Source organism: Glycine max, chromosome 11, assembly GCF_000004515.6.
Source record: "Glycine max cultivar Williams 82 chromosome 11, Glycine_max_v4.0, whole genome shotgun sequence".
NCBI classification, from domain to species: Eukaryota; Viridiplantae; Streptophyta; class Magnoliopsida; order Fabales; family Fabaceae; genus Glycine; species Glycine max.
The window spans coordinates 38,943,053-38,970,985 of NC_038247.2; the positions used below are offsets into that span (position 1 = coordinate 38,943,053).

At 31.9% G+C, this 27,933-nt stretch overlaps 3 protein-coding genes across 12 annotated transcripts; 2 read left to right on the plus strand and 1 right to left on the minus strand.

The window, feature by feature from the left end:
* The first annotated feature begins 7,477 nt into the window (after positions 1-7,477).
* On the plus strand, positions 7,478-14,197 carry LOC100794773 (uncharacterized). 3 transcript variants are annotated; one of them, XM_006591407.4, is made up of 7 exons: positions 7,478-7,929; positions 8,394-8,700; positions 8,816-8,921; positions 9,155-9,275; positions 9,425-10,159; positions 10,866-12,735; positions 13,389-14,197. In XM_006591407.4, the coding sequence occupies exons 2-7, from the start codon at positions 8,505-8,507 to the stop codon at positions 13,820-13,822; spliced, it is 3,462 nt and encodes a 1,153-aa protein (XP_006591470.1). In that variant the 5' UTR covers positions 7,478-7,929; positions 8,394-8,504; the 3' UTR covers positions 13,823-14,197. The 3 variants fall into 3 exon arrangements, with proteins under 3 accessions (XP_006591470.1, XP_006591472.1, XP_006591471.1); XM_006591409.4 differs by having other exon boundaries at positions 8,431-8,700; XM_006591408.4 differs by lacking the exon at positions 7,478-7,929 and adding an exon at positions 7,962-8,191.
* Positions 14,198-15,495: 1,298 nt separating this feature from the next.
* Positions 15,496-18,553, plus strand: LOC100804874 (uncharacterized membrane protein YuiD). The gene is made up of 5 exons (XM_003538513.5): positions 15,496-15,897; positions 16,126-16,282; positions 16,846-16,896; positions 17,135-17,227; positions 18,170-18,553. Exons 1-5 carry the CDS (start codon positions 15,785-15,787, stop codon positions 18,239-18,241), a joined length of 486 nt encoding a protein of 161 aa, XP_003538561.1. The 5' UTR covers positions 15,496-15,784; the 3' UTR covers positions 18,242-18,553.
* Positions 18,554-22,292: 3,739 nt separating this feature from the next.
* LOC100794253 (4-methyl-5-nitrocatechol 5-monooxygenase) lies at positions 22,293-27,863 on the minus strand. 8 transcript variants are annotated; one of them, XM_006591404.4, is made up of 12 exons: positions 27,535-27,863; positions 26,903-27,156; positions 26,198-26,280; positions 25,983-26,118; positions 25,299-25,786; positions 25,153-25,200; positions 24,758-24,932; positions 24,093-24,205; positions 23,902-23,998; positions 23,549-23,768; positions 23,160-23,307; positions 22,293-22,892 (listed from the first exon to the last, which is right to left on the minus strand). In XM_006591404.4, exons 2-12 carry the CDS (start codon positions 27,102-27,104, stop codon positions 22,470-22,472), a joined length of 2,133 nt encoding a protein of 710 aa, XP_006591467.1. In that variant the 5' UTR covers positions 27,105-27,156; positions 27,535-27,863; the 3' UTR covers positions 22,293-22,469. The 8 variants fall into 8 exon arrangements, with proteins under 8 accessions (XP_006591467.1, XP_006591469.1, XP_040862893.1 ...); XM_006591406.4 differs by having other exon boundaries at positions 27,664-27,854; XM_041006959.1 differs by having other exon boundaries at positions 26,984-27,156; positions 27,706-27,848.
* Positions 27,864-27,933: the final 70 nt, after the last annotated feature.

Here is a 27,933-nt window from a genome sequence, read left to right on the forward strand (position 1 = left end):
GTTACTGGTAATGGAAGATGTGAAGATTCCTCGACTTATGTTGAAGTCAATATACTTTACCTAAGGCAAAGGTGTAATTACTTTGGTTAAGGCTAAGTTAAAGTCTTAAAGATACTTTAATTGAGGTTGGCATTGAGCTAAATATACTTTTATTAAGGTAAAAGTAGAGTTAGGCATGCAGGTAAGTTTGCCCACGAAGCTCACAACCCACAAAAACACATCCCATGAAGCTCGCATTCCAAACGAGCTCATTTTTAGTTAGTCCGCACTAGCTCTACATAGCCCATAAGTTTAGTGGCTTGACTCGCATTTGACAAAAAAAAAGTAATAGAAACTTATATTTTAAAGTGTAAAATTTGATCAATTTTAAATCATTTAAAAACCAACTAAGCCACCTAAAAAATATAATTTACATCTAAGCCACCTAAAAAATATTTTTCTACATCATGTTTACTTAACCTATATTTCTATACTAAATCAAAGATATTATCACTATTCACCAACCATTGAACCATATTAAAAGTACTTAAATTCTATGCTTTTAAAACAAAATTACTTATTTTACACCCATTATTTATTAGTATTGTATTTTGTTATATTAAATTATAAAAAGTCCATGGAAGCTCACAAATAAAACTTGTTTAACCTATGGGTTAAACGGATCCGACTAAAATCTTATAGTTTAAAGAAGCTGTGCCCATGGGTCCAAACCCAAATGCCTAGTTCTAGGTAGAGTTAAAGATACTTCAACATAAGTTGAGGTAAACTTACTCCAATGAAGTCAAAGTTTAAATTATGTTGTTTTAAGTTGAGGTGAAGATATTTTAGTTAAGACTATGAACGAGTTAAAAATATTTTGTCTAAAACAAATATAAAAATGCTTTGACTTAAATCAAGGTCAAATTACTTTAGTCTAAGTACAATGAAAGATGTCTTAGACAAGATAAAGACAAATATTTTGATCGAGGTCATGATATTATCCAAATACTTGATTTTTTATTTAGAATTATTAATGATAATTACACTAATAAATTTTAATAAATTAGATATCCTTTGTAGCATAAAATTACATAATAGTAACTTGGTTACAAACTATTTTTTACGTAATAATGGATAAAAAATGGATTTAGTAATTTATTAAAAATTAAAAGCAGAAATAGATTAAAAAAAAGTACTTCAAATGACGTTAAGCACATAATAATATATATAATTGTTTAAGTTGTGTACAAAACTCATAATGGCTTGCTTAGTGGGGAACTCACCCGTAAATATACCCAGGTAGCAGAGTTTTGGTATAAAGTGACTATACATCCTGCTTACATATGTATAATATATGTATTATTATTTCTTATTTTTTAATTAGCAGCAGGTTACATTACCTGTTATTACAGGTTAAACAAAGTTGTGCACCAGTGGACCATTAAAAAAGTCTTCACCTTAACCTGACCCGTCCCATATGTCATCACACCAGTCAATAACTCAAGTTAAATTTTCCTCCAATGGGTTAGTTATTAGAGGTGTTTATTCTTATTTTATAATAAAAATTATTCATAAAAAAGTCTTTTCATTATTTCTTTCTCTCTCATTCTCTCAAATAATATTCTACAAGAAATTTTTTCTTCTGCAAGCAACGGAACCAGCTTTAATGGAAAAATAAATGTAAAATACGGTTGCTTATATATAAGAAACACATGCAAAACTCTCGTTAAAGATGTCTTAGGAGGTTAGGATTGTGTGATGCTAGGTTTTTTATTTATTTTACACTTTAAGGAAATTATTCAATAGATCAGAAGCTTCCTAGATGTTTAAATGCATTTTCTTTCTTCTTTTCTTTTTTATGAAAAAAGCTAAATGCATTACACAATTTACGAATAAATGAAGAATGCATGAGAGAGAGAACGGGATTTTGTTTATCCAAGTCAAATGGCGTCGTTTACTCAGTAAAGTGTCAACTTCGAGTCTTCAACAAAAAATAAAACTCTAACAATTGTCCGTTTATTATTTTTACACGAGAAACACATTGTTAAATAATGTATTTTTTTTTACTGATGTTACAAATGCCTATGAAGAGAGGGAATGACGACAAATTGACAAATACAATTTTTTTGGAAGATCTATGAATATGTGCAATCCAGCGATAAAAGTCAATTTTACATCTATTAGCATTCGTGCATAAGCTAGCGAGCATATGCTATGTCAACATCGATGAGCATTTATCTCTTAAAATTCTTCTGACGTCGTTTTTTTGGTACCAAATATTTTCCACATACAACCACGAAGGTGCATGTATTAATTAGGTCGAATTGGGTACTCTTTAGTTTTTCTAAATCTATAATTTTGGTTTTGTATTTTTATTTTTAATTGTAATATTTGACTGTTTTAATTTTATAAATTTATAATTTTAATCATTTTAATAAATTATTAACTAATAATTATGATTATTAAAAATATTAAACTAATTATAAATTAAAAAATAATTATTAATTATTAAAAATATTTAATAAAAGACTGTTAATTCTAATTAGATGTTATTATCTGTGGAGGAGTCACGTGTGATAGAAAAGATAGAATAGATGTTTACGAAGAAAAGACATAATATTGTAAAAAAATTGAATTAATAACTTTTTTATTCAATTTTTTTTAATAATAAATGATTTTGATTAATTTAATAACTCAATTAATTAGAATTATTTATTAATAATAAGGAGCAGAATTACTAATTTATAAAATTGGGGACCAAATATTATAATTAAAATATAAGACAACCAAAATTATGAATGTGAGAATTTAGGAATTAAAATTGTAATTTAACCTATTATTTAAAAGATTTAATATTATTGAACTTGAGCAGTTGGTCTTAGCGTCTTGGCCAGGAAACACCGCGCAAAATAGTATCACGAAGGTTGAAACATATACTTGGTTTGATGTTCGTTACATCTAAAACATAGTTATGCATCTCCAAAGTGAGCTTACATATTTGTATTAATGTTAAATTTGAGAGGTGGGAACAAAATAGAGTATAAAAAATTGAAATTCAAATTAAAGAAAGAATACAAATATAGAATAAAATAATTTTTTATTTTAAAAAGTATTTTTACCTTTTTTATATTTTTTATTCAATAAAGGAAAAGAAAACATATCAGACCTAAAAAAAATACCATTAATTCATTGTCTCACGAGTATTTAGTTTTGTCATTGTATCGAGTCTCTAGTGAGATTTTAATCCTAAAATTATTGTTAAGAGGAGGTAATTTTAAAGTAACTTTTTTAATAAGGTGATAATTTTACACTACAATTTATTAAAAACTTACTTTTTAAATGAAAGTTCATAAATTTTAATCACTTCATTTTATAAAAATATTTTTTTAACTAAAAGTAATAATTTTACAAAATTGAGATAATTTACAATTAAATGTGTAAATATTCACTAAAAACATGCTAAAATAGTTACCCACGACTCAGAATGATTTTCAAGCTACTGTTATAGCTAAAACAGAAAAGGTGTGAAGTCTAAATCATTAATGATTAATCAATGCATATGGCATTGTCTCATGATAAAAGAATATTTACAAATTGCATTTTGATGGGTTTTGTCCCCTCGATTTTAAACTTTATTTTTTGTCCACGCATACCCTAATCTGTACCCATTTATATATAGTTTAGGCTAAATGTACCCTTATTTGCACTCATTTTTATATTATTTTTTTCCAAGTAAAAGCATCAAATCTTTACTATTCTTCTGTAATACAAAATTGTTATCATACTTTTTAAATGATGAATTATTAACATAAATTGAAATGCTATAGGTATTAAATGTCATTTTATGTTATTTGATAAACTAATTTATCAGTTAATTTTATTAAATGTTTTCAATTAAGATTATATTCGTTAAGACATTTTAATCAATTTTTAATTTTTTTTATTAACTAAAAATTTCATTTAACTATTGGCAAACAAATTTCTTTTAATATTTTTTAAAATGCTACTTCAAATAAATTTTTTAAAAATGCTAAATTTTAGTTTTTTATATTTTTTCTTTTTTATCTTTATCATATTATCAAATTTTATGATTACCATTTTTAAATAAATTGTTATTTGATCACTTTTATGTCATTTTACAATTTTCAGTTCTTTCAACGGTTAGTTTTAATAAATATTTGTAATTTAATAAATTAGTTTTTTAATTTTCAACTTCCAACTTCAAATATAACCTATAAATTTTTAATTTTCCAACTTCTAATTTTCAACTTATAAACTATCAAATTAGTTTAATAACTAAAAGGGAATTAAATTAATTAACTCATAAATTTTCAACTTTTCAACCTAAAAGGGAATTAACTTAATTAACTTTGTAATAATTTGATGACTATAATGTGGTCAATGGGCTCAAAGACTTGAAAAAAAAAGAGTTAACTTGAATATTCATTTGTACTTAAGAAAAATTGATTATTCATTTGTCTTGCGAATGACCAAATTTAAAATTATTTTGGATAATGTGTTTAGAATTAGAACCAACCATAGTATCATATTGATGAGAGAGCACTTGAATCATTAGCATGTAGCCTTTTAAGTTTCCTACATCATACCAACCAATTAAAGTGACATAATTCGATAATCTTCGCCTTAGGGACCTAGAGTGCATGACTAGCTATATATATTGGTTAATGATAACTCTGTTGTTATTTTAACTTTATCCCACGTTGTCCCACAAAATTATATCCACTCCTTATTCCTTTCCTCTCCAAATTTGTTATTTGTTGGCTTTCTGGTTTAGCACCCATTTAGGCACTATATAAAAATATTAGGATTTTGTTAGAAAGAATCTTTAACTCAAATTAAACTAATTAAGACATATCACTTTGTTTCTTTAAAAAACTCACTAAAATGATGCCACTGACCGTGATAGTTCAATGTTTGTTTGGTGGAGTTTTTTGTTTAGATTGGCGAATAAAAAACATTTGGCTCATTTATTAATTATTGTATTACATGTTTGCTACTTGGATCACTTCTTTCCGTGGCTGAAGATGGTTTTAGTTAAAAGTGAAAATTACTATTTTTTTACAGCAAGTGAAATTACTATTATTAGTATATTTTCACTACAATTTTTAATACATTTTCGTATAAATTTTAATATTTTTTATTAATTCGTTAACGTTAACAACGCAATATTTTCCCTTCCTTTTCAGATTTTGGGGTTTTGAACGTGCCAAAATCTGTCAATGTAACATTTATTGAATTTGGTGTGAAATTCAATAATTTGTCCCAGAACTTCATCGCAATCAATTCCAAATCTTATTGCTTGTGTGCTGCCATTATACAATGGGAGGGTCCAAATCTTGTTTACAAGTTGGAACGCGCCGCAGGCATTAATGCAACGTTTGACAACCATCACATACCATCTATGATTTCTACCCAAAAAAAAAATATACCAGTCTATGAAAGTACTTTTTTTTAAAAAAAAAAATCCAATTTATTCTGGCAATAAAAAATGAAGAAAACGAAAAGACATCTACCTCGATAATCAGTGGCAATACTGTAAAATTTAATAAAAAAAAGTACTTTATAAAAACTAATCATGGAAGAAAAGGAAGAGATATACTCAATGATGGTTTTGAAAATTGCTTGATAATCCTATCCGGCCAACTTTACATGCACTTTATCCAATTCTTCACTTTCAGACACTACTCTTAACCATACTTGTAACAAAAAACTTGTTACCCATTGTCAGCTAAGAAATAATGAAAGATCACGTAGAGCACCAATAAGTGTATGAAGAATACCTTTCATCTACTGTACTTAATGTTAATAATCTATCTACAAACGGAAATGAGATTCTTTCTGCACGTCACTGTTGAGTATTCACGGCAGAGCACAAAGCAACAAACAAAAGATGAAGATATTTTCGAAACAAACAATTAATGCATTTCTTACTTTAATTTCATACAATTCAGTAAAATTACCTTTTGTTCGGTTAAATTTTTTAGTGTTCTAAATTGCAATTTTTTTTTAAATTTAGATACATTGTTTGGATACAAAAAATATAAGCTTTCAAGTTTCAACGAAGTATTATTTCCGCGTAACATACAGACATATAAGTGCCTAACTTTTAATTGGAAAAAGAGTATATAAGTGCAGTAGATATAGCGTTAAATATATTGCGGCATTTAATTTGTTTCACAGATTGTTTTTATATTCCTGAAAATATGAGATTAGAAAAATTTATTTCTATGTTTATTGTAAGATAATATAAAATAATTATTACTAGATATATCACATTTTAAAAAAAAAAAAAATCCAAAATTAACATTCTCACATTATATTCTCATGATTAATATTTCTAAGAATAAACAAATAAACTGTGAAATAATTTACTTATCGACTTCCGAGTTTAGTTTGTTTTAGCTTCCATTTCATATAACACGGTTCAAAATAAAATATAGAAAACATTTTTTTTTGTCATAAATATTATATTTTCATTGGCTATTATTCTATTTTGAGTCAAGACATAGTATGATAAATTCAGTAATATTATATTGCTACATTATGTCTTCATATTATTATTATAGTCTCTATTTTTTGTTTTACGTGTCCTCTTTTATAGTTGTAATATTGTTTTATTGTTATTACAACTAAGTTAATGAATGTTGGCTAAATAAAACTGGACTGAGTTGATATTCGATCCTTAATGTTTTTGTTGTTGTTTACAATAATGTATCTGTTACAGTTGTCAAATAATGTTTGGAATCTGTTACATATAATTAACAACCACGAAATAAACCTTCACGTATGAATATTTTTGTCCTAAGTTTTGCCACGGAAGATAACATCAAACGATGATATAATATTGACAATCATTTAAAATTAGAGATTAAATTTATATGGTCAGCATAACAAATTTTATATTGTTAATTAATAAAAAATATTATGTATAATTTTTAAGATAATTATTTAAAACTATATCTCATAATGATCCCACCAGATATATTAGCGTTAATAAACGTTTTATCCTTCATAACACATGTGGTATCTCATCACTTTTGCCCCTCAATAAGATCCACATGACTCATCCTCACCACGTTAATTACGTGATCCCAAACTGTCTAACGAACCCTTCTGCCAAAATCAAGATACTTAAATAAACTTGATGGATGAACAACTCTTAATCTCTAACTAGACCATGGGAGTCCTTACAAGTGCCTACCACAAGAGTTTATCGCATGTCATCATCGTGATTGTGTATCATCAAATGTCAATTCATTTTGTAATATTTTGTTGGAATTATAATTATTATAAAAGTTAACAAAAATTCAATTTTTTTATTATAGTTTTTCACATGTATCCTTAATTAAGGATTAGTTCCTATTGTTAATAAACTTAACATATGATAATTTGTGATCAGAAAAAAGGGTAAAAATAATATATTTTTATTAAATTCTTAAAACTATCTGACTTAATATGGGAAGTATCTTGATATGTTAAAGAGATTAAAGAAAACTAAAAAGAAAGGGAAAAAGGGTAGAGAAAGAACTTGGATGCTTGCTGTTGAGGGAAGCAGCAAAATCCAAGGACAACAAAGGTTTTGGGTATTATTCTTTCCACTCTATAATTGTGAGTGTTGTTTAATAGGCAGAGGAAAAGAATTTGAGAAGAGAGGGAGAGAGAGTAATAGAACAGAATTTATTTGTTTTTATTTTTTATTTTTTATTTTTACTTGATTGCGTTTTTGTAACCGTTGGATCACTCTAGTTTTCGATCTGTACTTTGGTCATTCGGACATAGCCATGAATGCTATAGATCCGAGTGTCTGATACAACATTCGTCGCATTGTAATTGGCATTTAAGCTCTGTTTTTATCTTCGAACTTGGGATCTTAAGCGAACTCTTCCACATTCCGCACTCTCTTTGAAGCAATTTTGACTTGGGAATTTGGTAAGTCAAGCCCAACTGCTACTACTACTCCTACTTTTTTTCCAGTGCTCAATTTTACTACTATCTTGCTTTCAATTTCAATGGAGGCTTGGTGGGTCCCATACTTGAATTTCGGGTGTCAATTAGGTTCCCTTTTAACTCTCAACCCCACAATTGGGATCTGTAACTGGCAAATGTTTTAGGGTTTCGGGGTCAATTTGGTTTTGGATATTTGCTGCACATATGAATTGAATGATGCTGAGGAGGCACTGCATTTTTAATGGTACAGTTGTTGCCACGAGTCACTTTTTTTTAATATGCCGAATTTGCATTTCATTCGTATTGACTCAGTGTGATGGCAATGTGTATTGGGTATTTGGGGAAGCTATTCAACAAATTTAATGAACCAAGAGAAGATAGCAAATGGGTGATAGAAGCTTTTTTTTTTGGCTGAAATTGATTGTTGGTGCTTAAATTTGTTGTAGTGTTGAGCTTAATTATGGGTTGCTCGTTGGGGTGTAGAAGGTTTTCTGTTTTGGCTTGTGTGGAGGAGAGCTTGGGGTGACACTTGTCTGAGATTGCATTTGATAGTGGAGATGCCGCCTTCCCCGGCATTGAGATACTCTCCTGGTAGAGAGCCAAGAGCTGATGGTCACAAGCGGGGGCGCAGTCTTGAAAGTGGATTGCTTTTCCGGGAGAAGGACGATGATCTTGCTTTGTTCAATGAAATGCAAATCAGAGAGAAAGATAGCTTTTTGCTTCAGTCGTCGGATGACTTGGAAGACTCATTCAGTAATTTTCTTGACTTGCATACTATCAAGAGAATGTTTCCATTTTTGGTTGCTGCATTTGGGTAATATTCATGCATTTTTTTTATTTACCTTTTGTCTGGGCTATTATTATACAGCTACAAAGTTGAGACATATTTCTGATGTCAACCTTGGAATCTCCATTCCTGGTCGAGGGGAATCCAGTGAGTTGCTTAATGATGGTGACAAGAATGATTACGACTGGTAGGTCATATTTCATATGTTTCAATTTTGCTCTGTTAAATTGCATTATGTGTGTCGTGTTCAGATTATACAATTCTGATTCTAACTGTGCAATTATCTTTATTTCATGTTGATAATGCATTAATGTGGTTGGATAATAATTCATGTTTCTTGATCACAAAGCTTGAGACTTGATGTGCATCAATTCATTTCTACTCGTCACTGATGCCATGTCTGTATCATTCATTTTAAAGGTTATTAACACCCCCAGACACACCACTATTTCCTTCGTTAGATGATGAGCCACCGCTGAGCAGTTTTGGAAGCAGAGGAAGGCCTCAGAGTAAACCCATTTCCATATCGAGATCTTCTACGGTGAGCTTTTGAATACATTTATACAGTTATGTTTATCTGTAGTTATATTTTTAGGAAAAAAATTCCTCTGAATTTCTTTTTCTTTCATCTCAAATAATGTTGTGCTTATACTTATCATTCATCATATGTTGGATGCCCTCCTGTTTCAGATGGATAAAAGTTACCAAAGCCGTAGGGGCAGTGCAAGTCCAAATCGTTTAAGTCCATCCCCTCGATCAGGAACTAACACATTGCAATCAAGGGGAAGGCCTTCGTCATTGCCAAATTCCAGCCCAACCCCAAGTGTGAGGTATGCCACTCCATCCAGAAGACCATCTCCACCTCCAAGTAAGTCCATGGCACCTGCTTCTAAGTCAACCTATACTCCCCGGAGGATGAGCACTGGCTCCAGTGGTTCTGTAGTCTCATCTGGAGTTAGGGGAAGTTCCCCAGTCAAGACAAATCGTGGAAACTCTGCGTCACCGAAGATAAGGGCATGGCAAACTAATATTCCCGGCTTCTCTTCTGAAGCTCCTCCCAATCTCCGTACTTCATTGGCTGATCGACCAGCATCCTATGTGAGGGGTTCATCTCCGGCATCCAGAAATAGTAGGGAGTCTACCTCCAAATTCAGTAGGCAATCAATGTCTCCAACTGCTTCTAGGAGTAGTAGTCATGATCGAGACCAATTTAGCTCACGCAGCAAAGGTTCCATTGCATCCTCTGGTGATGATGATCTAGAGTCTCTGCAATCAATCACAGTGGGTAGCTTGGACAGATTGAGTTCAAGAAGGGGTGGGTCATTTTCAACCAACAGAACTCCTGCCATTTCCAAGAAACCAGCCAGGATTGCGTCCCCAAGTTCTGCTCCTAAAAGGTCATTCGATTCGGCTATCCGGCAAATGGTATTTTTTTATCTAATCACTTAAAACAATTTCTTTGGTTTGCTGCCAATTTTTTGGCAGGCAACCATGCAGTGTGTTTAATTTTCATGCAATTGGAGAATTAGTTTCTTTTAAGGTAGTTTCCTGTGCCTCTGCCAACTCTCTCTCTCTCTATCCTTCTATCCTATGTACAAAAACACAGTCTCCTTTTTGCACACACCCCTTCTGATGTGTACCAGGTTACAAAATGGAAAGTTAACCAATATAACCATCCTTTTGAGCTGCCAATCTTCAAAATACCTACATTTTTATTTGCACTTTTTATGCTCGATTTCTGGTGCATGTCCTTTGTAAATTTATTTTTAAATTACATTTGATTCATTAGACAAATACTCCAAGCTAATGGCTTCTTATTAAGTTATCTTCGACTTTGTTTGTGGACCTGCATATGATATAACATGCTTGCACTAACATGGTCACTATAACTGGGTTTTTATGTGTGCTGACATGACACTTTGAAACCTCTGCTGATCTTTGTAGCAAAGAAGTCAAAGTTAGGTGAACATGTTAACAAGGAAAACTTGGTTTTCTAATTTTTATTGGGTCTACACCCGTGCAAATTTTCCAATTCCCTATTGCCACACTTACTTCTTGAACATCTTTTTAATAATAGTCAGATTTAATCAAAATACTCACTTTTGTTTGTTACCATTAATATGCTATGCAGGATAGAAAAATTCCTCAGAACATGTTCAGACCACTTTTATCTAGTGTTCCAAGTACAACCTTTTATGCTGGAAAAGCAAATTCTGCACATCGTTCCCTTGTATCTAGGAATTCATCTGTTACAACAAGCAGCAATGCGAGCTCTGATCAAGGTACAACTTTTGCACTGGATACTGAAGGGAGTGACCATAATCAAGATGATATGGCAAACGAAGTTGATAAGATATTATATCCTGATATACATGAAGAAATGTTTGCCTTTGATAAGATTGATGCATTAAATGCAAACATTAAGCAAGAGATGAATAGGGAATCAGTAGATATCTTGCAAAGTGAAACCAGAAATCCCAAGACTGTTTTTGGTCCGATTGAATCTGAGGATTCTATTTCCCACATTCGTATTGACACTAGAGTTAATGAAAGTTCAGAAATTTCACATGCCAAAGGTGACATTTCTGAAACTGGTAGTTTTGAAAATACAGCACTCTGTTCTCATTGTGGTTGTTGTTATGAGGTCACTAATCAACCTGAGAAGAATATTGGGCTTTGTCCAGAATGTAAGATCACATTGTTGAGAGTCATCATCCCTGAGACAACTTTGGCAGTATCTGAAAACTCTTCATTGATTACAACAAACATGCCAAAAGAAGAAAAATCATTACCTGAAACAAATCAACTAATGGTTGCATCTGAATTGCCTCAAGAGACTAATATGGGTAACTTGAGGTTTCCCCATGGTGAACAAAATGCTGAGGAAAATCAAACTTCTTGCCGTGAACTAAACCAGGATCACTCACAAAACAGTCCTCTTCCAAATTCATTGACGGATGGAGGTAGGCAGACATCTGGCAACCAGCTTGAGATGAACCAATCAGGAGTTGATTACAAGAAGCCTGATATTGAATTTGGGGATCAGCATCACCGCAGTGATCGCCCTAATTTGAACATGGACCCCATGGAAGGCACTGGCATTTCTGTATTGCTGAAAAGGTCTAGCAGCAATAAAGGACCTGTAGTTCAGGGCAGGACTTTTACTGCCACGACCATATCTTACGATGATCTGTCTCTTGCAAGAGACAGTGTAAGCAGTTTTAGAAGCTCAACTAGACCTGGTAGTTATTCTGCCTCATCATCAATTGATCTCAGCTCAAGTAGGCAAACAGAGTTTCGTGTGCAAAGGCAGTTGAGTGGAAGGAAATTGGATGTGGACTGTGGATATGACTCAAGGATCAAGCCTCCAAGCACTGCTTCATCTTTCTCTGGAGCTTCAATCCATTCTCGCCAAGAGTTAGGTCTTGCAACTCGAGAGACTTCTGGCAGTACAGAATGTGGCTCTGTAGAGGAGGTTCCCCGAGTTTTGCAAGAAATGCAAGCTTCGGAAAATACAGTGGCGGACGTAATTGATGCTTCTTCAACTGATTTAGTTGTGGAGGAAGATAAATTTGAACATGATGATAGTAGTAGAGTAAATAATGCTTGCAACTCAGAACTTTTGAGTCAGGCTGATGACAATTTAGTCACTTCATTTCAAAATCATGAGGATTGTATTTCACCTGAAAATGTTGATGATAATCCAAATAATGCCAGGGATGTCTCAGACACAGAAACTTCAGCTAAGGCTCCGGAATTATCCAGTCATGACAAACAAGATGTGCAGAATTCCAATGTTAATGAACTGGATGCTTTGGTTACAACTAACTGCTCCACAATTACTGAATCAGAAATAGAAGGGGAAAACAATTGTGAGAATAATATTGGCATGGCGAATGATGATCTGTCAAAGAGCATCCTTGATGACTTTCGGGAACCTTCCAATGATTGTCATGCTGTTTCTGTTTCAGAGGTCAATGTCTCCGAGTCCCATCGCATTGGTATGATATTTACTGTATTGATATTCAAATGAAAGATATTACATTTGAGGCGAGAATAATAGCCTCTCACTCTTCAGTTAGAGATGCACTTGTTTATGCATACATGGTACACCATACATTTTGAGCAATCTTATGAGATGTATCAATTTGTAGAATAACAGTCTAATCTCAGAAATCTGTGTCTTGAATGGATAGTTAGAATATTTTGGAAAACTTTATTCATTTTATGCAATGTAAAATCAGTGATATATGTTTACATTTTGTATTATGATGTTCATTCATGTGTGTCCTCGGCATGTTACATGCAATAATATTAACCTAGTTTCTAACTTCTTTGTTAAGAGTAAGACTTTCTGTTGTCTTTCATCTTACTTTTTTTAAAGAAGTATGCAATTGTAATTTACGGTCATTTTAGTGAGGATTCCACAAGCAATGATGATAGCCGAACTTATATTTTTATCGTTGTGGGGAACCTTAACTTATATGTAGTTCATGGAGCAAAGAATGCCTCTTCAGTTTTCTATTGCTAAATATTCTTCTTCTCTTTTTACATTGTCTTTTGTGCTTGCAACATATTTTATCTGCTAAACTTTCTTTGGAAAAAATATTAGTACATGGCCATTTTGTAACAGTTCTTTAATGCTTTATGCCAGAGGGATCAACAGTTACAGTTGAGTGTCAAGGTGCAGGCAACACTAGAAGCCTGACACTTGAAGAGGCAACCGATACAATCCTTTTTTGCAGCTCCATTGTCCATGATCTTGCATATAAGGCTGCAACAATAGCAACGGAAAAGGAATGCTCCAACCCATTTGAAGGTTCTGAACCAACTGTGACCTTGTTGGGCAAAGCCAATTCTGATAGAAAGGATAGTCGCAACCGACCTACCAGCAAGCGCACGTTGAAATCCCAGAAGACCAAGACCAAGCAGAGGAGGGTGGAAACTGATGTCAAAATCCCTTCTGGCAAGACTGAGAATGATGAAAATATTGATGAGTCTTTCACGCACAATGTTGGGCTTCCTAACAAGGTAGATAGTATGAAGCCCCCTAAGCTTGAATCAAAGTGCAATTGCATCATCATGTGAGAGAGCAATGTTCAAGTTGTACCTACAATTCCTGGCAGCATTTCTGCACTTCCCTTTGGCCCTACATGGGAGCCAAGTCAAGTGCTTGCGCATTTATGGTTCTAGGTTGAAGTCTGTTTGGGATAATAACCACTGCCAATTGGTTTGTGTTGGTTCTAATATATTTTGTAACAAATGCCACGTTGTGTTTGACATGATTGTAAAGTTATTTTTTTTTGTTGGTAGGCCATAAGTTAAGAGGCATTTTGGAGGACTGTGATGTGCCCCCTCCACTTGCTGCATTCTTGTTTGTTATTTTCCATCTCAATTAAGTGATCCATCAAAGCAAGTGTGAAGTAGAAAAGCATTCATATTCATTACATTGTTGCTAGTTAATACCTATTCCTTTTGACTTGAGTGAGTGAACAAACATCCACGTGCAGGCAGGTCAGTAAACACTGAACAATCTGTCCACCATAAGTAGATTGAAGATCCACTTGTTTATTTGTTTTTTTTCTCTCGCACCTCTCACTCCGATAACATTGTAGCATTGCCCCTAGACAATTTATCAAATGACTTATTTTGAGAATGAATGCTTTAAAAATGAACAAAGGGGAGAAAGAGGGTGTATCTCTATAAACATACCGTGAAATTATTAAATATATTGGATCAAATTCTTGAAGTGATTTTACAAAAAAAAAAAAAACTGATTATTTTTATACTTTCTGTATAATAATTTTTTTTCTTAAATATGTTTTTCATACTTGTGATATATTCTTTTTCAATTTATTATCTAATTTTTTTTATTGTACCATGTGGCATTTTAAATTTTTGCTTTTGGTATCTATTTTAGTCTTGATCTATTAAATGATTAAGTGATGATATGATAGATTAAATGAGTGACACACTTATTTTTTAAAACTTGTATGAAAAACATATTTAAATTTATTTTTTAATACAATAGTTCTATTTTTCAAAACTTTTTTATCATGTGACAATGAGTATAACACAAAAAAAATCCATAAAATATGTGGGCATCAGTAATAAATGCTCTAAGGTACGAGTGAAAACATTATTAAATAAAAAATTAGTGAATGTTCAAAAATCACAATAAAAAACATCAAATATATTATCCCATAAACACTTTCAAATTTCAATTTCTTAACCTATGTTTTAAGTATATTTGTTAACATTTTTCATATAATAATTTTATAGATAAAAAATCAATGTTATTTATGAGTCGTGCTTAATAGCAATAGTGTCATAATTAATAAATATTAAAATAATTTTTTATTAATATTTAATTATTTAAAAGAGTAATTACTTTCTTTTAAATGAGAAGTTTCTACCTTTGTTTCCTCAAACATGGCATTTGTTTGTCATTTTTTCACATTATATAACTTGAAGGTGGCTACTAGGTACCATCTAACATAGGGAGTGAAAAGGAAAACTTTCTTTTCCTCGAAACTATTTCGTCAATTTTTTAGATGGGATTTCGTGGCTTATAAGTTTTCTTTGCTAAGAAAGAACTTTTAATTGAACGAATTTTCAAATTCCAAAATTTTGGTCAAAACAGAATATTTTGTTCAACAGTTGCGTTGCGGAAAAGTACTAGCTAGAAAAATAGTAATAGAAAAGAAAAAAAAAAAAAAAGGCTTAAGTGCATATCATAAGAGAAAACGAGGGCATATTCTAAACGTAATTGAACAAGGGAAGCATATTCAGTTGAGAGAAACCTAAGCTAAGGTAAAACCGTTAGTGTAACAACTATTTCATTTTTTCAGAACTCAGAACAAAACAAAACAAACCCCCTTCGTGTTCCTACTTGCATTTGTAACATAATAACATTTCCCAGCGTTCTTGTTCTCACTTTGGCAAAAAAGAAAAGAAAGAGGGAAAGACATTCGAGAATCAATTAACACAATCCAAATATAATTAATTAATTAATTAATTATAAGATAAATAACACAGAGAAAGGAGGAGATGAGTGAGGCTGCAGCTACGACGACTTCGTCTTCCATGATGCGCAATTACCCTCTCATTTCCGCCATCGTTGCTTTCGCCATCGCACAATTCATCAAGTTTTTCACCGCCTGGTTCGTTCGTTTCTCTTTCTATTGAATGCGATAGTTTAGAAAAATTATTGAAGTTTTTGGTTTTTTTGGTAATGATTTAAGTTTTTGGTTTGGTTAATGGTATGTGAATCAATTGTGAATTTTTGTGGAAGAATTGAATTATATGACAGTGAATTGTAATTATTTGGCTAATGACATTTGATATGTACAGTGTTTAATTGACGGTTAATTATTATTATTATTACGTAGGTTTAAGGAAAAAAGATGGGATCCCAAGCAACTTGTTGGATCTGGTGGAATGCCTTCATCCCATTCGGCTACTGTCACTGCTCTTGCCGCGGCAATCGGGTTCCATGAAGGCTTTGGAGGACCTCTTTTTGCTACTGCTTTGGTTCTAGCTTGTATTGTATGTCTTTTTTTTTTTTTTTTTATGTAGATTGCATCAAGGGCTTGACATTTTTGTTGTGACAAAGTGTGATATTAGAACTAACTACTAATATTTGCTGATAAAAAAACAAAGTGTGATGTTATGTTGGAGATTCTATCTCTTTTCTATTTTTCATGTCTGCACTTGTAGGAATGGACATGGATGTGTTGTGTTGTTTGCATGACTGATGTTTGGATTGATAGAAAATATGATGGAATGAAATGAAATGAGTAATAGGTTCTGTTGTTTGGGTTGTTTAAAATAGAATGGAAATGGGACTGATGGAAAACATTTCAATCCATGCGTTTCAATAGTTACGAGTTGGATCCTGTTTTTGTTCCACCATAAAATATCCAAACAATAGAATGGTAGCTTTATTTCATTCCTTTTCACTCATCCATAGATATCCGAACATAGTTGCTGTTAAGAAAGGGTTTTATGTCCTAAAAACAACTAGGTTATACAATGTGAAACTAATTGTTAATGACTAGCTTATGGGTTATATGGTTGGGCGAGTTTCTGATATGGGACATTGCTGGCAGGTGATGTATGATGCTACTGGTGTAAGATTGCAAGCAGGACGCCAAGCAGAGGTTTGTTGCCTTGTTCTATTAGTTTTTTTTTTTTCCACCTGGAACACTGTTTGTCTTTTCTTTACTTGTGCTCATATTATGCCCTATGCAATTCTTTCATGCCAAACATGAGGCTTCAAATGCCACGGAAGCTTTTCTGTTTGCCTATGATTGCAACAAAAGGCATCTTTTTATTTTTTGTTTTGGTTGATTTCAATTTGTTTCTTTTTACTAAGTTTAAATGACTGGATTTTCCCAGCTTTTGAATCAAATTGTATACGAACTTCCTGCTGAACATCCTCTGGCTGAAAGCAGACCACTCCGGGAACTTCTTGGGCATACTCCTCCTCAGGTTCTCCATTTTGTATTTGATTGCTTCCTAGTATTACTTGATGCATCGTAGTCAGAGGAATTTAGAGTCAAATACTTATTTGCATGATTACACTTGATAGAATGACACTATTCTCTGGAAACCTATAAAAATATAAACACAAGGGATTTTGATGTATACTATGATGACTGTTTATACTAAAATATAATTAATGAACGCCATGCTATTTACTCAATGTATAACTGCTACTGCTCGAGAAAATTAGGACTGGTTGTCTTATTATTGTCTTTTATCAACATTTAAGTCTATGTTTTATCATGTTAAATTATGCTTTCTTTTAAATGTTAATGGCCGAGGTTTTCCTTGGGTTATATACACTGTTTCAGTACTATCAGGATTTTATCGTACTCAAAATATCTGATATGGTAGTACTAAGTGAATGGTGAATATCTCCAGAGTTAATAATGTGCCAAAATGATAGTTTCAAGTCATTAACAAGGTTATAGTAGCATTTTTGTTGCTACACATTTTGGACATGCGGAGATATAAGGTTGGTCTAGTGGTGAAGGGAGAAAGAAAGGGGGGAGAGGTCGCAGGTTCGAATCCCCTGTTAACAAAAACTAACTATACTAACAGCTAACATTTGTCAATAAAAAATAAACATTTTGGACATGCTCTGCTACACTTTTGGTTTGAATTATTTTCACTTCCTCTTATTTCTTTGTGTCTCACTTTCTCTTTATCTCTCTGAATATTAGATAGAACAATTTACAAAATCCTTAAAAGATGAGACAAGTAGGTTAAATTTGTTATATATTTTATAATTTCTTTTGGAAATAAAAAAGGAAGGTGTAGATGGTTTCCATAATCTGAAGGTGTAAATTGAGTTTGATCTTCATTGTATTTGGCACCTGTTTTACAATTGGTGGCTTTCTTTTTTAATATTCTCAGTACTCACTGCAGGTCGTTGCTGGTGGCATACTTGGACTTATAACTGCAGGTATTGGCTATCTAATAACCATGGCTAGTAGTTGAAATTGAGGATTCCTAGTTGGCATCCCCAGAGGAACCTTGTATAGAAATCAAAAACACCAGTCTCTGTTGGTGGCATACTTGTTCCCTAATTAGAGAAAGTCTGATATGTGCTCCTTCCTTCAGATCTCAGACCGCATTCACTTAACCTTATCATGTCAACTATGGCGATGAAAAATAGAATTGTATTTATTACACTTTGATGGAAAGAAAGTAGTAGTATTTATTTGACTTTCAGGATCATTTATTAGCCAGAGTACTTGCCTCTTCGCTTGTTTGGTTTTATTAATTTTGGAATGGATTTATTTATAGGCATTACTTGAAGTCATTTTCTTATCCTGGTTATATCACTTATATGCAACTCTAGTGATATCACAGATACTGCTTCTATTTTTCCCCCTCAATCAAAAGTAATTTTATTGGTTATGAATATTTCTTTCAACCACAACGCTAGTTATATCCAATTTGATTTATTAATGTTGTTTGTCTGTTAGAAATGATTTTCAGGACTGTCACCAGAATAGAGCGCAAGATTATTTATGATTTAATTTAACCATTGAAGTCTGTAACTCCATTGTGTTAACAATAAAAAAAGCGAATACTAATTGGTAAGTGAATAAGTTGAGTGAGTTAAAAATGATCAAAACTTGCTTTAGGAAAGATTGTTTAGCTCTGGTATTTAATCATCATCTGACAGACATGATACACTAGATGGAATTGAAATCAATTATTACATCAAAAACAAAATATTTTCTCTGAAAACAAAAAAAAAATTAATGATATTTTATTTGACACGCCCTAAGGAATACTAAATTTATGCATAAAAAAATAAAGATATTAATTAATGATGTAATTAAGGTTGATTGACATGCGTTTTTAATATCAATTAGGCAATAATCAATACAGATCCCTTTAATAATGATATCAATATTTTCTCTGAATACAAAAAATATATTAGTATTTTACGTGATTTGTGTGAATTTTTGAGCGGGATTTATATGCAAAAAAGACGGAAAGATTTCTGTGTAGAACTTTTTCACTTTAATAAGAGATTTGACTACTTTCTACTTTATTCAATTTTTTTCTCAATTTTTGGTTCATCTTTTTCTATTAATGTGAAAAGCCTCGTACTACGCAATGTTGGTTAATGAAATGACTTCTCCCTAATTTAATTTGGAAATCAATCATCGGTGTGCGTTATAGATGGATAATTAATTTGATTACATAAGAGAACTAAATTTATGAGTAAAAACTAACAATATTAATTAGTAATGCAGTTAAGGGTTGATTTACATGCGTTTGCAATATCAATTTTGACAATAATCAATACCGACCGCTTTAATAATAATATCAATATTTTCTCTGAATACCAAAAAAATCAATATTTTACGTTAATTTTTGAGCGGGATTTGTATGCAAAATAGGCTGTAAGTTTTTTCCGCAAAACTTCTTCGCTTTAATAATAAGAGATTTTTACTTTTTTGCATTCATTTTTTTTCAATTTTTTCTATTAACATAAAAAGCCTCTGACTACGCAATATTGGTTAACGAAACGACTCCTCGCTAATTTAATTCAGAAATCATTCCGCGTGTGTTACAAATGATAGTTAATTTGATTATAAATGGAAAAAAAGTTATGCATAAAAGAATAATGATATTAATTAATGATGCAATTAAGGGCTGATTGACATGCATTTTTAATATGAATTAGACAATAATTAATACAGGCCACTTTAATAATAATACCAATGTTTTACGTGATTTACGTAAATTTTTTAGTGATATTTACATGAAAAAAGGCAGAAAAATTTCTCTGCAGAACTTCTTTGCTTTAATAATAAGAGATTTCTACTTTTTGCTTTCATTTTTTTTCAATTTTTAATATTAACGTGAAAAGTACTACGCAATATTGGTTAACGAAACAACTCCTGCCTAATCTAATCAGGAAAACATTTCATTGCTTTACAGACGGATAATTTTTTTTAAGGAAATTACAAATGGATAATTAATTTATGCATAAAAATAACAGTATTAATGAATGATGCAAGTAAGGGTCGATTGACATACGTTTTTAATATCAATTAGACAATAATCAATATTAATCGCTTTCATAATATCAATATTTTATGTGATTTACGTTAATTTTTAAGCGGGATTTACACGTAAAAAAGTAAAAAAATAATTATATGTAGAACTTTGCTTTAATAATAAGGGATGAGAGATTTCTACTTTTTGCATTCACATTTTTTTTTCAATTTTTAGTTCAATTTTTTTCTATTAACGTGAAAGTCTCAGACTACCTATGCAATGTTGGTTTACAAAATTTAATTCAGAAATCATTCCGCGTGTGTTACATATGGATAGTTAATTTGATGATAAAGGAAACAAAATTTATGCATAAAAAATAACGGTATTAAATAATAATGCAATTATTGACTGATTGACACGTGTTTTTAATATCAATTACACGCTAACTAATACATATGGCTTTAATAATAATATTAATGTTTTACGTGATTTACGTGAATTTTTAAGTGGGATTGTATGCAAAAAGTAAAAAAAAATCTTTGCATAACTTTTTCGCTTTAATAATAAGAGATAAAAGATTTATACTTTTTGCATTCTAATTTTTGTTACTTTATTAACTTCAGCATTTTTATAAATAATTTATTTAGTGCAATAAAACAAATTTATACAGGACAATAACTCAATTGTTATTTCATGGACCAAAATTTGCATTAGTCAAAATTAATAAGGGATGCATATAAATATGTGATAATTTTTTAAAAAAATTAGAACGTCTATTTAAACTGTTTCTACATTATTTGTTTATTACCACACAATTTATGCATTTGATAGAATTTTGATAGACGTCCCAAAAAATTGACTATTAATTTGACCTAAAAATGAAATGCTCATTTGTTAAATTGTAAATTGAAAAAGTTGTTGACTTTTCTTATACATAATACTTTAAATAGAGATAAATTGTTTTTTCTTTCAAATCCACCCGAGATTAACATCCATATCCACTTAAATAATTAAAATAATTTCAAACTAATACTCCTATATTTTAGTTTGAATTAACTAACATAATTATGAATATTTTTTTAATAAAAAGGTAAGATTATTTTATATTAAAGATAAGATAAAAATAACAAAGCAAATAATCATTGACACAAAGAATATCAAATAGTTAATTGTGCAATACATTTACACTGATAATGAATGTTGATTAAACTTATTTTTTAAAGAAACTAATAATTATAAAATTTAATATAAAACATTTTTTAAAATACACAATTTTTCGAAATAAAATTATATAATATTGTGTCAATATAAAATTATTTAAATTTATATTAATATTCATATATATATATATATATATATATATTGATATACATATTTAGTTATTTACTGACAAATATTCTTGTAAAATTAAAAAAATTAAAATGTCACAATAATATAATATTATAAATTATAATTATAAATTTAATACCCGTACAATGATTATTACACTAGTAATAATATTTAATCATCACGTGACATACATGATACACTAGATGGAATCGGAATCAATTACATCAAAAACAAAATATTGAACAATTTTCGGTCCAAATTCGGAATGGCACGGTAATTTGTAGTATCTTGCTTAGTCCTTGTAGCAAAAACCACTATGGTAGCATAGAAAAATCATGAGCAATGGTTCAACACCCAATAAAAATCCCATAAATACACCGTATCCTGTGCAAGAATATAATTTTTAAAGAGAGGAGGCATTTGAAAATTTGGTCTAAATAGTACAAAGAACCTTCAGAAAATTTTAAGATTGATTTGATAATTAAAAAAAAAATCATGGGTTCCATTTTATTTCACTAACAATTAAAACAACTATCATTTGTCAATAAAAAAAAATATTTAAATCAGGACAGCTCGGTGAGGCTACTACCATTGAAGGTCAAAGAAACTGAGCATGGCCAGATGTGTGCGTCTAACCCTCGGAAGCAGAGAGATTGTTTTAATTGTTGGAACCTGTGACCATAAAAAGTTGAACTACTTTTAAAAGAAAAGGAAAAGTATTCTTGAAAGAATCAATGCAAAATATTCTGTGTATTTGTATGACAGTGCACTCCCAGTATAGCAGAAAAAAACCCTCTGCATTTCTCCTCTAGGATCCCCATCATTGTCCTAAACTTGCACGCCAGGAAATATTCTTGAAAGAATCAATACAAAATCATCCGTGTATTTGTTTATTTGAACCGTGTACTCCCAGTATAGCAGAAAAAACCCTCTGCATTTCCACTCTAGGATCCCCAGCAAGTCCTGAACTTGTACGCCAGGCAATATGTTCATCGGGTCTAACTAAAATAGCCCCTCTGTTCGTCATGTTACACATATCCCACCAATTTGAAGTTGATGACCAAACTTCAACAACATCTAGGTAATTCTTCCAAGGTGATAATGCTGCTTTACTTCCTTTCTCAAGTCCTTCAACAGAATCAGTAGACCAAAAAATACAAACTTTGAGAAAAATTTCTTGTTCCTCAGCCACCTTGAATGCTTCACGAGCTAGATGATAAGATTCCTCCACAGGTGCTATGATGAGAATGAACTCAACTTTATCTCCCGACACAAGATCAAGTGTAGAAACAGTCTCCTACAAAACATTCCTTACACTTTAACAACATATGAAGAAACTTGATGTTTCAAATCAGTAAAAATCCACAAGCTAAACCTGAAGAACTATAAAATGAAACCAGCAGTTCCAAATTTCAAGGGAGGAAGAAAACAATTTTTATTTAACTTGCAAGGTAGTCATTTTTAAATTAAAATAAAAGTAAATAAGACCCACTAGAAGGAAGACAAAAAAACTCTTTAATCATTTAGTTTAACATGCATAATATATATAAACAGCATCACAAACCTCACTTAACGGGTTTACTCTCACAAATATATGAGGCAGTCTTGATCCTGGTTGTGCTGAAGGGGTGTAGTCCCTCCGACGCCCTGTTAGTACTTCTGGAGGACTTTCAACATCTTTACTCTCTGGCATAAGTGCTCCTTGTAGGTACCTAAGTTCAATAGCTGAGTTAGATAGGCACCCCCAAAGTGCTCGTGCATCATATTTTCTATCTATCAAAATGATAAACGAAATGGCATATGATTATAAATAATTCTATTCATAAATTTGGCCAAACTAATATATAAAAAAAAATTGTAACCGAAGAAACAGCTAAAGCTAAAGGAATATGAGGATGGTGATATATAGATCAACAATATAAAACGTGGGAAATGAATTATTCACAATGATACCTAAAACCAAGATCTTCAGCAGGGAACTGAAGTTGAAGGCTTTTTCCTTCTTCAAATATATGTCTTAGCTTAGCCAACCTTGAGGATCCAAGAGGGTTACTTTCATTTAGGACAAATTCTGAAACCTGTGCACGACCTATACCAAAAATTCCATCCAAAGCTACCTTCTGCAAACCAGATGGTAAGATGGAACCAATCCCATCAACAATAAATTGATGTACTGCAATTAAACGAGGCAAAGCAGTTAAGTTTTAGTTAATTAGCAATGAAAGGGTTGTACATCATTGTTTGTAATACCAGCTTGACAATGAAGAAAACAATAGAAAATCATTAAATATGCTAATTTTGTGCACCTATGTTTGCAACAGTTGGATCAAGACCAAGTGCAGCAGGAACAGACATGGCAGCTTTATAGTTTTCTAGACTTAATCTTGTATTGAATAAAGCAATCTGACAATAATAGACAGCAATAAATGTCAACCAGTTTATCTAACATCAATATAAATATACATTAAAAAAATGTAACAGGAGATAAAAGCACTACCGGTTTACGTTCAATTTCGTAGGTATTTAGCATTGAAGTTGGGGCAATACCCTTAATCACAGAAGCAATTTTCCAGGCAAGATTATGCGCGTCCTGAATGCCAGTATTCATTCCTGCCATATCGTATCAATATTTATGTCAAATTGCTTCATTTAAACTATATCAACAAAAATTAGTGAGTTTGAACCTAAAGCTGTCACTCTGAGGAGGATTGTACCTAATCATCACCCCCAGTGCGGACTTGTGTGTACCCAAAAATAGAACAGTACATCAGTCTTGACTCTAAGATCTAAAACCACATTTATGCTAGTGTACTTTTATTGTTTATAGAACAGGCCATTGTGTATAGAACTACTGTGCCATAGATTTTTGAAACAAACGATATAATAAAATACTCACATACTGACTTTAAACAAGTACTTATCATTTAGCTAATTCATCCAAAATACATGGATATGTCTAAGCTCCTAGTTGAAGCACCAATACGACACTGTAAACAATGGCCTCCATTTAACACTAGCATTCACTTGTGATGCTAGATATTTCCAGCATGTTCATTGTTCAACATCTTAATTAATTGCGAGATAAAAAGTAATATAATACATTATTTTTCACTTAAACCAGTAGACATCTACTATTTGCAAAATAAAGATAGAGCAGCTAACCAAATCCACCAGCAGGAGGAAATCGATGAGCAGCATCACCAGCAAGTAATATTCGGTTGCCACTACATATAAACCTCTCAGCAACTTCAGCATGCATAACCCATGGCTTTATATCAATTACATCTACATCTCCAAACTCCCGACCAACAAGTTTGCTGATTAATTTCTCACATGCCTACTACAAATCAAATATTACATAAAAGTATTATGCTCAATCACATCAACAGGAATGAATAATATCATGCATGTTAGATTACTTTATATGCATAGTACAATATATTGTTGCCCTCTTACAAACTCTAAATTTTAACATCCACAAAGATATTTTATCCATTATATCATGACAAATTTTACTTAAAAAAGGGTATAAACCATCTGTTATGAATGAATGATACCTTTGGATTGAAATCCTCAATTGTTTGCTGAGGTGGATAAAAGGGTATCTGCAATAATAATAATTTGAATATTATATTTGATTCACAATAAATCAGTTTAAAACAATATGTTGACATTTTTACATTTACTATGAAGTATATCATACCTGCAATACAAATTCCCCTTGCCTGAGATCATGAGCAACAAGGACCCCAATAGCTTCAGCATTGAAGATAAAAAAAAGCATACCAGGATTCTCCTTAAGCAAAAACTGTCCAAGGTCTTTGCTAAAGAAATGGACACTAACAAGTTTTTGCAAGTCCTTTTCACCTCTCATTTCTATTCCTACAAGCTTTCTTACAGTACTTCCTGCACCATCTGTACCAATAAGGATGTTACAGTGAATGTTCTGTTCTACACGCTTCCCTTTAATGATAGAAGATGCAGTTACTGTTACAAAGTCATTGCTGGCATCAATGGAAACACACTCATGGCCCATCATTATTTTTTTCTCACAAGACTGTTCATTTCCTTCCAAACTTTCAGGCGCACATATTTGGAAGCCTAGGTTTTCAAGTCGCTTGAGTAGTAACATAGTTAGCTTGTACTGCGAGAAGTGTGCAACAGAGACCGGGCTGACAAAATGCTCAAGATCTGATAACAAGTACAAGATATATGAATATTCTAAAACTCAATATTGTCCAAAACGAACAATATCATGCAGTCTATGTGTTGATATACTGCATATTTTGAAGGCTATGTATAAATATTGTCAAAACTACACTTGAAATAGAAATCTTCCTATTGCTATCAGACTGGAAATTGGCTCTCATGAACTACAGAATAGCACCTTGAGGTTGTATGTGATCAACCGATCCAAGAATTGAACCAGAGAGGGAAGTACAATATATAAATTTCCTCCATAAATCTACTGGTGGTTGAGACCTTTGGATCTCTTCAACAAGGCCATCAATTTTGCGGAATATCTAAAATGGCATCACTGATCAAAATAAATCACGATGCTTTTTTGGAAATAAGATAATTTATCAAAAGAATGTTTTTAACCTCCATGGATCGATTGTTGATGAAGTGTGCTTGTGGATGTTTTGAAAATGCCTTGTTTCTCTCCAAAACTGTGCAATTAATACCTATAATAGAGCAAAAGAATACATATATCGTGGGCAATACTCAACAGAAATAAAAGCGCAGGAGTAATTTGATGCTATAAGAAGAAAAAATTACAAAGTGGGGCACATCATTAAGCACATTTTTAATAAATCTATAAAAGTAATATGACCTGCACATCAAAAAGATTAAAAGAAACTCAAATAAGACATTATTTGTTCAAACAATTTCTTATGCCAAATATATAAACAACAACAACAACAACACCAACAAAGAGAAGAAGTTACTTTCCATAACCAAGTTATAAACTGAAAACATTATTCATATTACCAGTGTTGTAGCATTCTCAGATAAGCTACAACAAATTAACAAAGGAAACTCCACAGCTCATTTTAGAACTTTGCATTATCTTAAGACAGACAAAAGAAATTACTGTCATTCCAAACTGAAACCATGACTTTTCTTATCATATTTGTTGCACCAGACATGCATGACAAGGAAACTTCATAGCCAATGCTACTTGGAAATACATGAATATGAACAAAAATTCCAAACAAAAACTTCAATATCAGATCTACCACTATGGAATCCAAAACAAGCAGTTGGTATTAATTAATAGGAATTCTTTAACCTTTTAGAGTCTACCTAATTTTGTGAGAAGAATAGAAAGAACAAGACCCACAGGTCCTGCGCCAATGATCAGAACTGGATGCACCACATCATTACCATTAAGAACTCCATCCTTTGAGAAGCCTCTGCTTTGCATATGCTGAAGTGCATATGCTCTATTTCGAGTTTTGTCCTTGAAGGGGAAACTATACCTTCTTATAAACCTTAGAAACCCCATGACACTAAAATTTAAAAGCCAAGAACAAGAAGACTGGAGGCTAAAGAGTGATCTGTAAAAAAAGAGCAAACCAATCATGAACACGCAAAAGCCAAAAACTCCACAACCATCACAAGCTATCATAATTATATTCAGCACAATGATGATAAAGGAAACAATTCATGCCATTATTTAATTCATGCTATAACCCTCCCAGAGGGTGCTTGCAACAAGCAAAGGTCACGGAATTTAAAAAATAAAATAAAAATAAAACAGTTGAGCCCGAAATATGGCCACGGTTTCCAATAAAACATTCTCAACACAGTACTCAGATTTTCTATGAGTCAGACATTATATCAAACATGTTATGGGCAGCTATAGTGCCAACCAAGTAATATAACCAAGCGCACAACCAAATCCACGGTATGACTAAACACTCCCACTCTCGCACCACGTGTTTGCCTCTTCAATTTTCACTTGGGATGACGAGTGATTAGTGTCCTCTGAAATGTATCAGCAGTCGTTGATTATAAAAAAAAAACGTGGAGTGCAAGGGTGCAACGTGTTCCCGTGTTATAACCTTTGAGGATGGCACTGTGTGGCTGTTGTGACATTTACCAACCTGGAACTGATTTTAACTCCAGCACGCAACAGAGCTCAATACCATCATGGTTTTGTGCCCATTCCAAATCCAGCACGCACCGATCATCAGTTCATCCAACCTGCCATCAGCTTAATCTAAGCCGTTTTAAAAGTTTTATTTAAGAATATATAAATTTCTCTATTTTCAAAACATACATTAAATATATAAGAGTAAAATATGTTTTTATTCCATTTACTTTTTTGTTTA

What these genes read in the sequence shown, in the direction of transcription:
- LOC100794773 (XM_006591407.4), top strand. Translation starts at nt 8,505, where the DNA reads ATGCCGCCTTCCCCGGCATTGAGATACTCTCCTGGTAGAGAGCCAAGA. An exon ending in GACAAGAATGATTACGACTG is followed by an intron (nt 8,922 to 9,154) that starts GTAGGTCATATT and finishes TTCATTTTAAAG; the next exon opens with GTTATTAACACCCCCAGACA. An exon ending in ATTCGGCTATCCGGCAAATG is followed by an intron (nt 10,160 to 10,865) that starts GTATTTTTTTAT and finishes TATGCTATGCAG; the next exon opens with GATAGAAAAATTCCTCAGAA.
- LOC100804874 (XM_003538513.5), top strand. Translation starts at nt 15,785, where the DNA reads ATGAGTGAGGCTGCAGCTACGACGACTTCGTCTTCCATGATGCGCAAT. An exon ending in AAGCAGGACGCCAAGCAGAG is followed by an intron (nt 16,897 to 17,134) that starts GTTTGTTGCCTT and finishes GGATTTTCCCAG; the next exon opens with CTTTTGAATCAAATTGTATA. An exon ending in TTGGGCATACTCCTCCTCAG is followed by an intron (nt 17,228 to 18,169) that starts GTTCTCCATTTT and finishes TACTCACTGCAG; the next exon opens with GTCGTTGCTGGTGGCATACT.
- LOC100794253 (XM_006591401.4), bottom strand. Translation starts at nt 27,227, where the DNA reads ATGATAGCTTGTGATGGTTGTGGAGTTTTTGGCTTTTGCGTGTTCATG. An exon ending in AAGGGGAATTTGTATTGCAG is followed by an intron (nt 25,201 to 25,298) that starts GTATGATATACT and finishes TTATTATTGCAG; the next exon opens with ATACCCTTTTATCCACCTCA. An exon ending in TCCTCCTGCTGGTGGATTTG is followed by an intron (nt 24,206 to 24,757) that starts GTTAGCTGCTCT and finishes ACGATATGGCAG; the next exon opens with GAATGAATACTGGCATTCAG.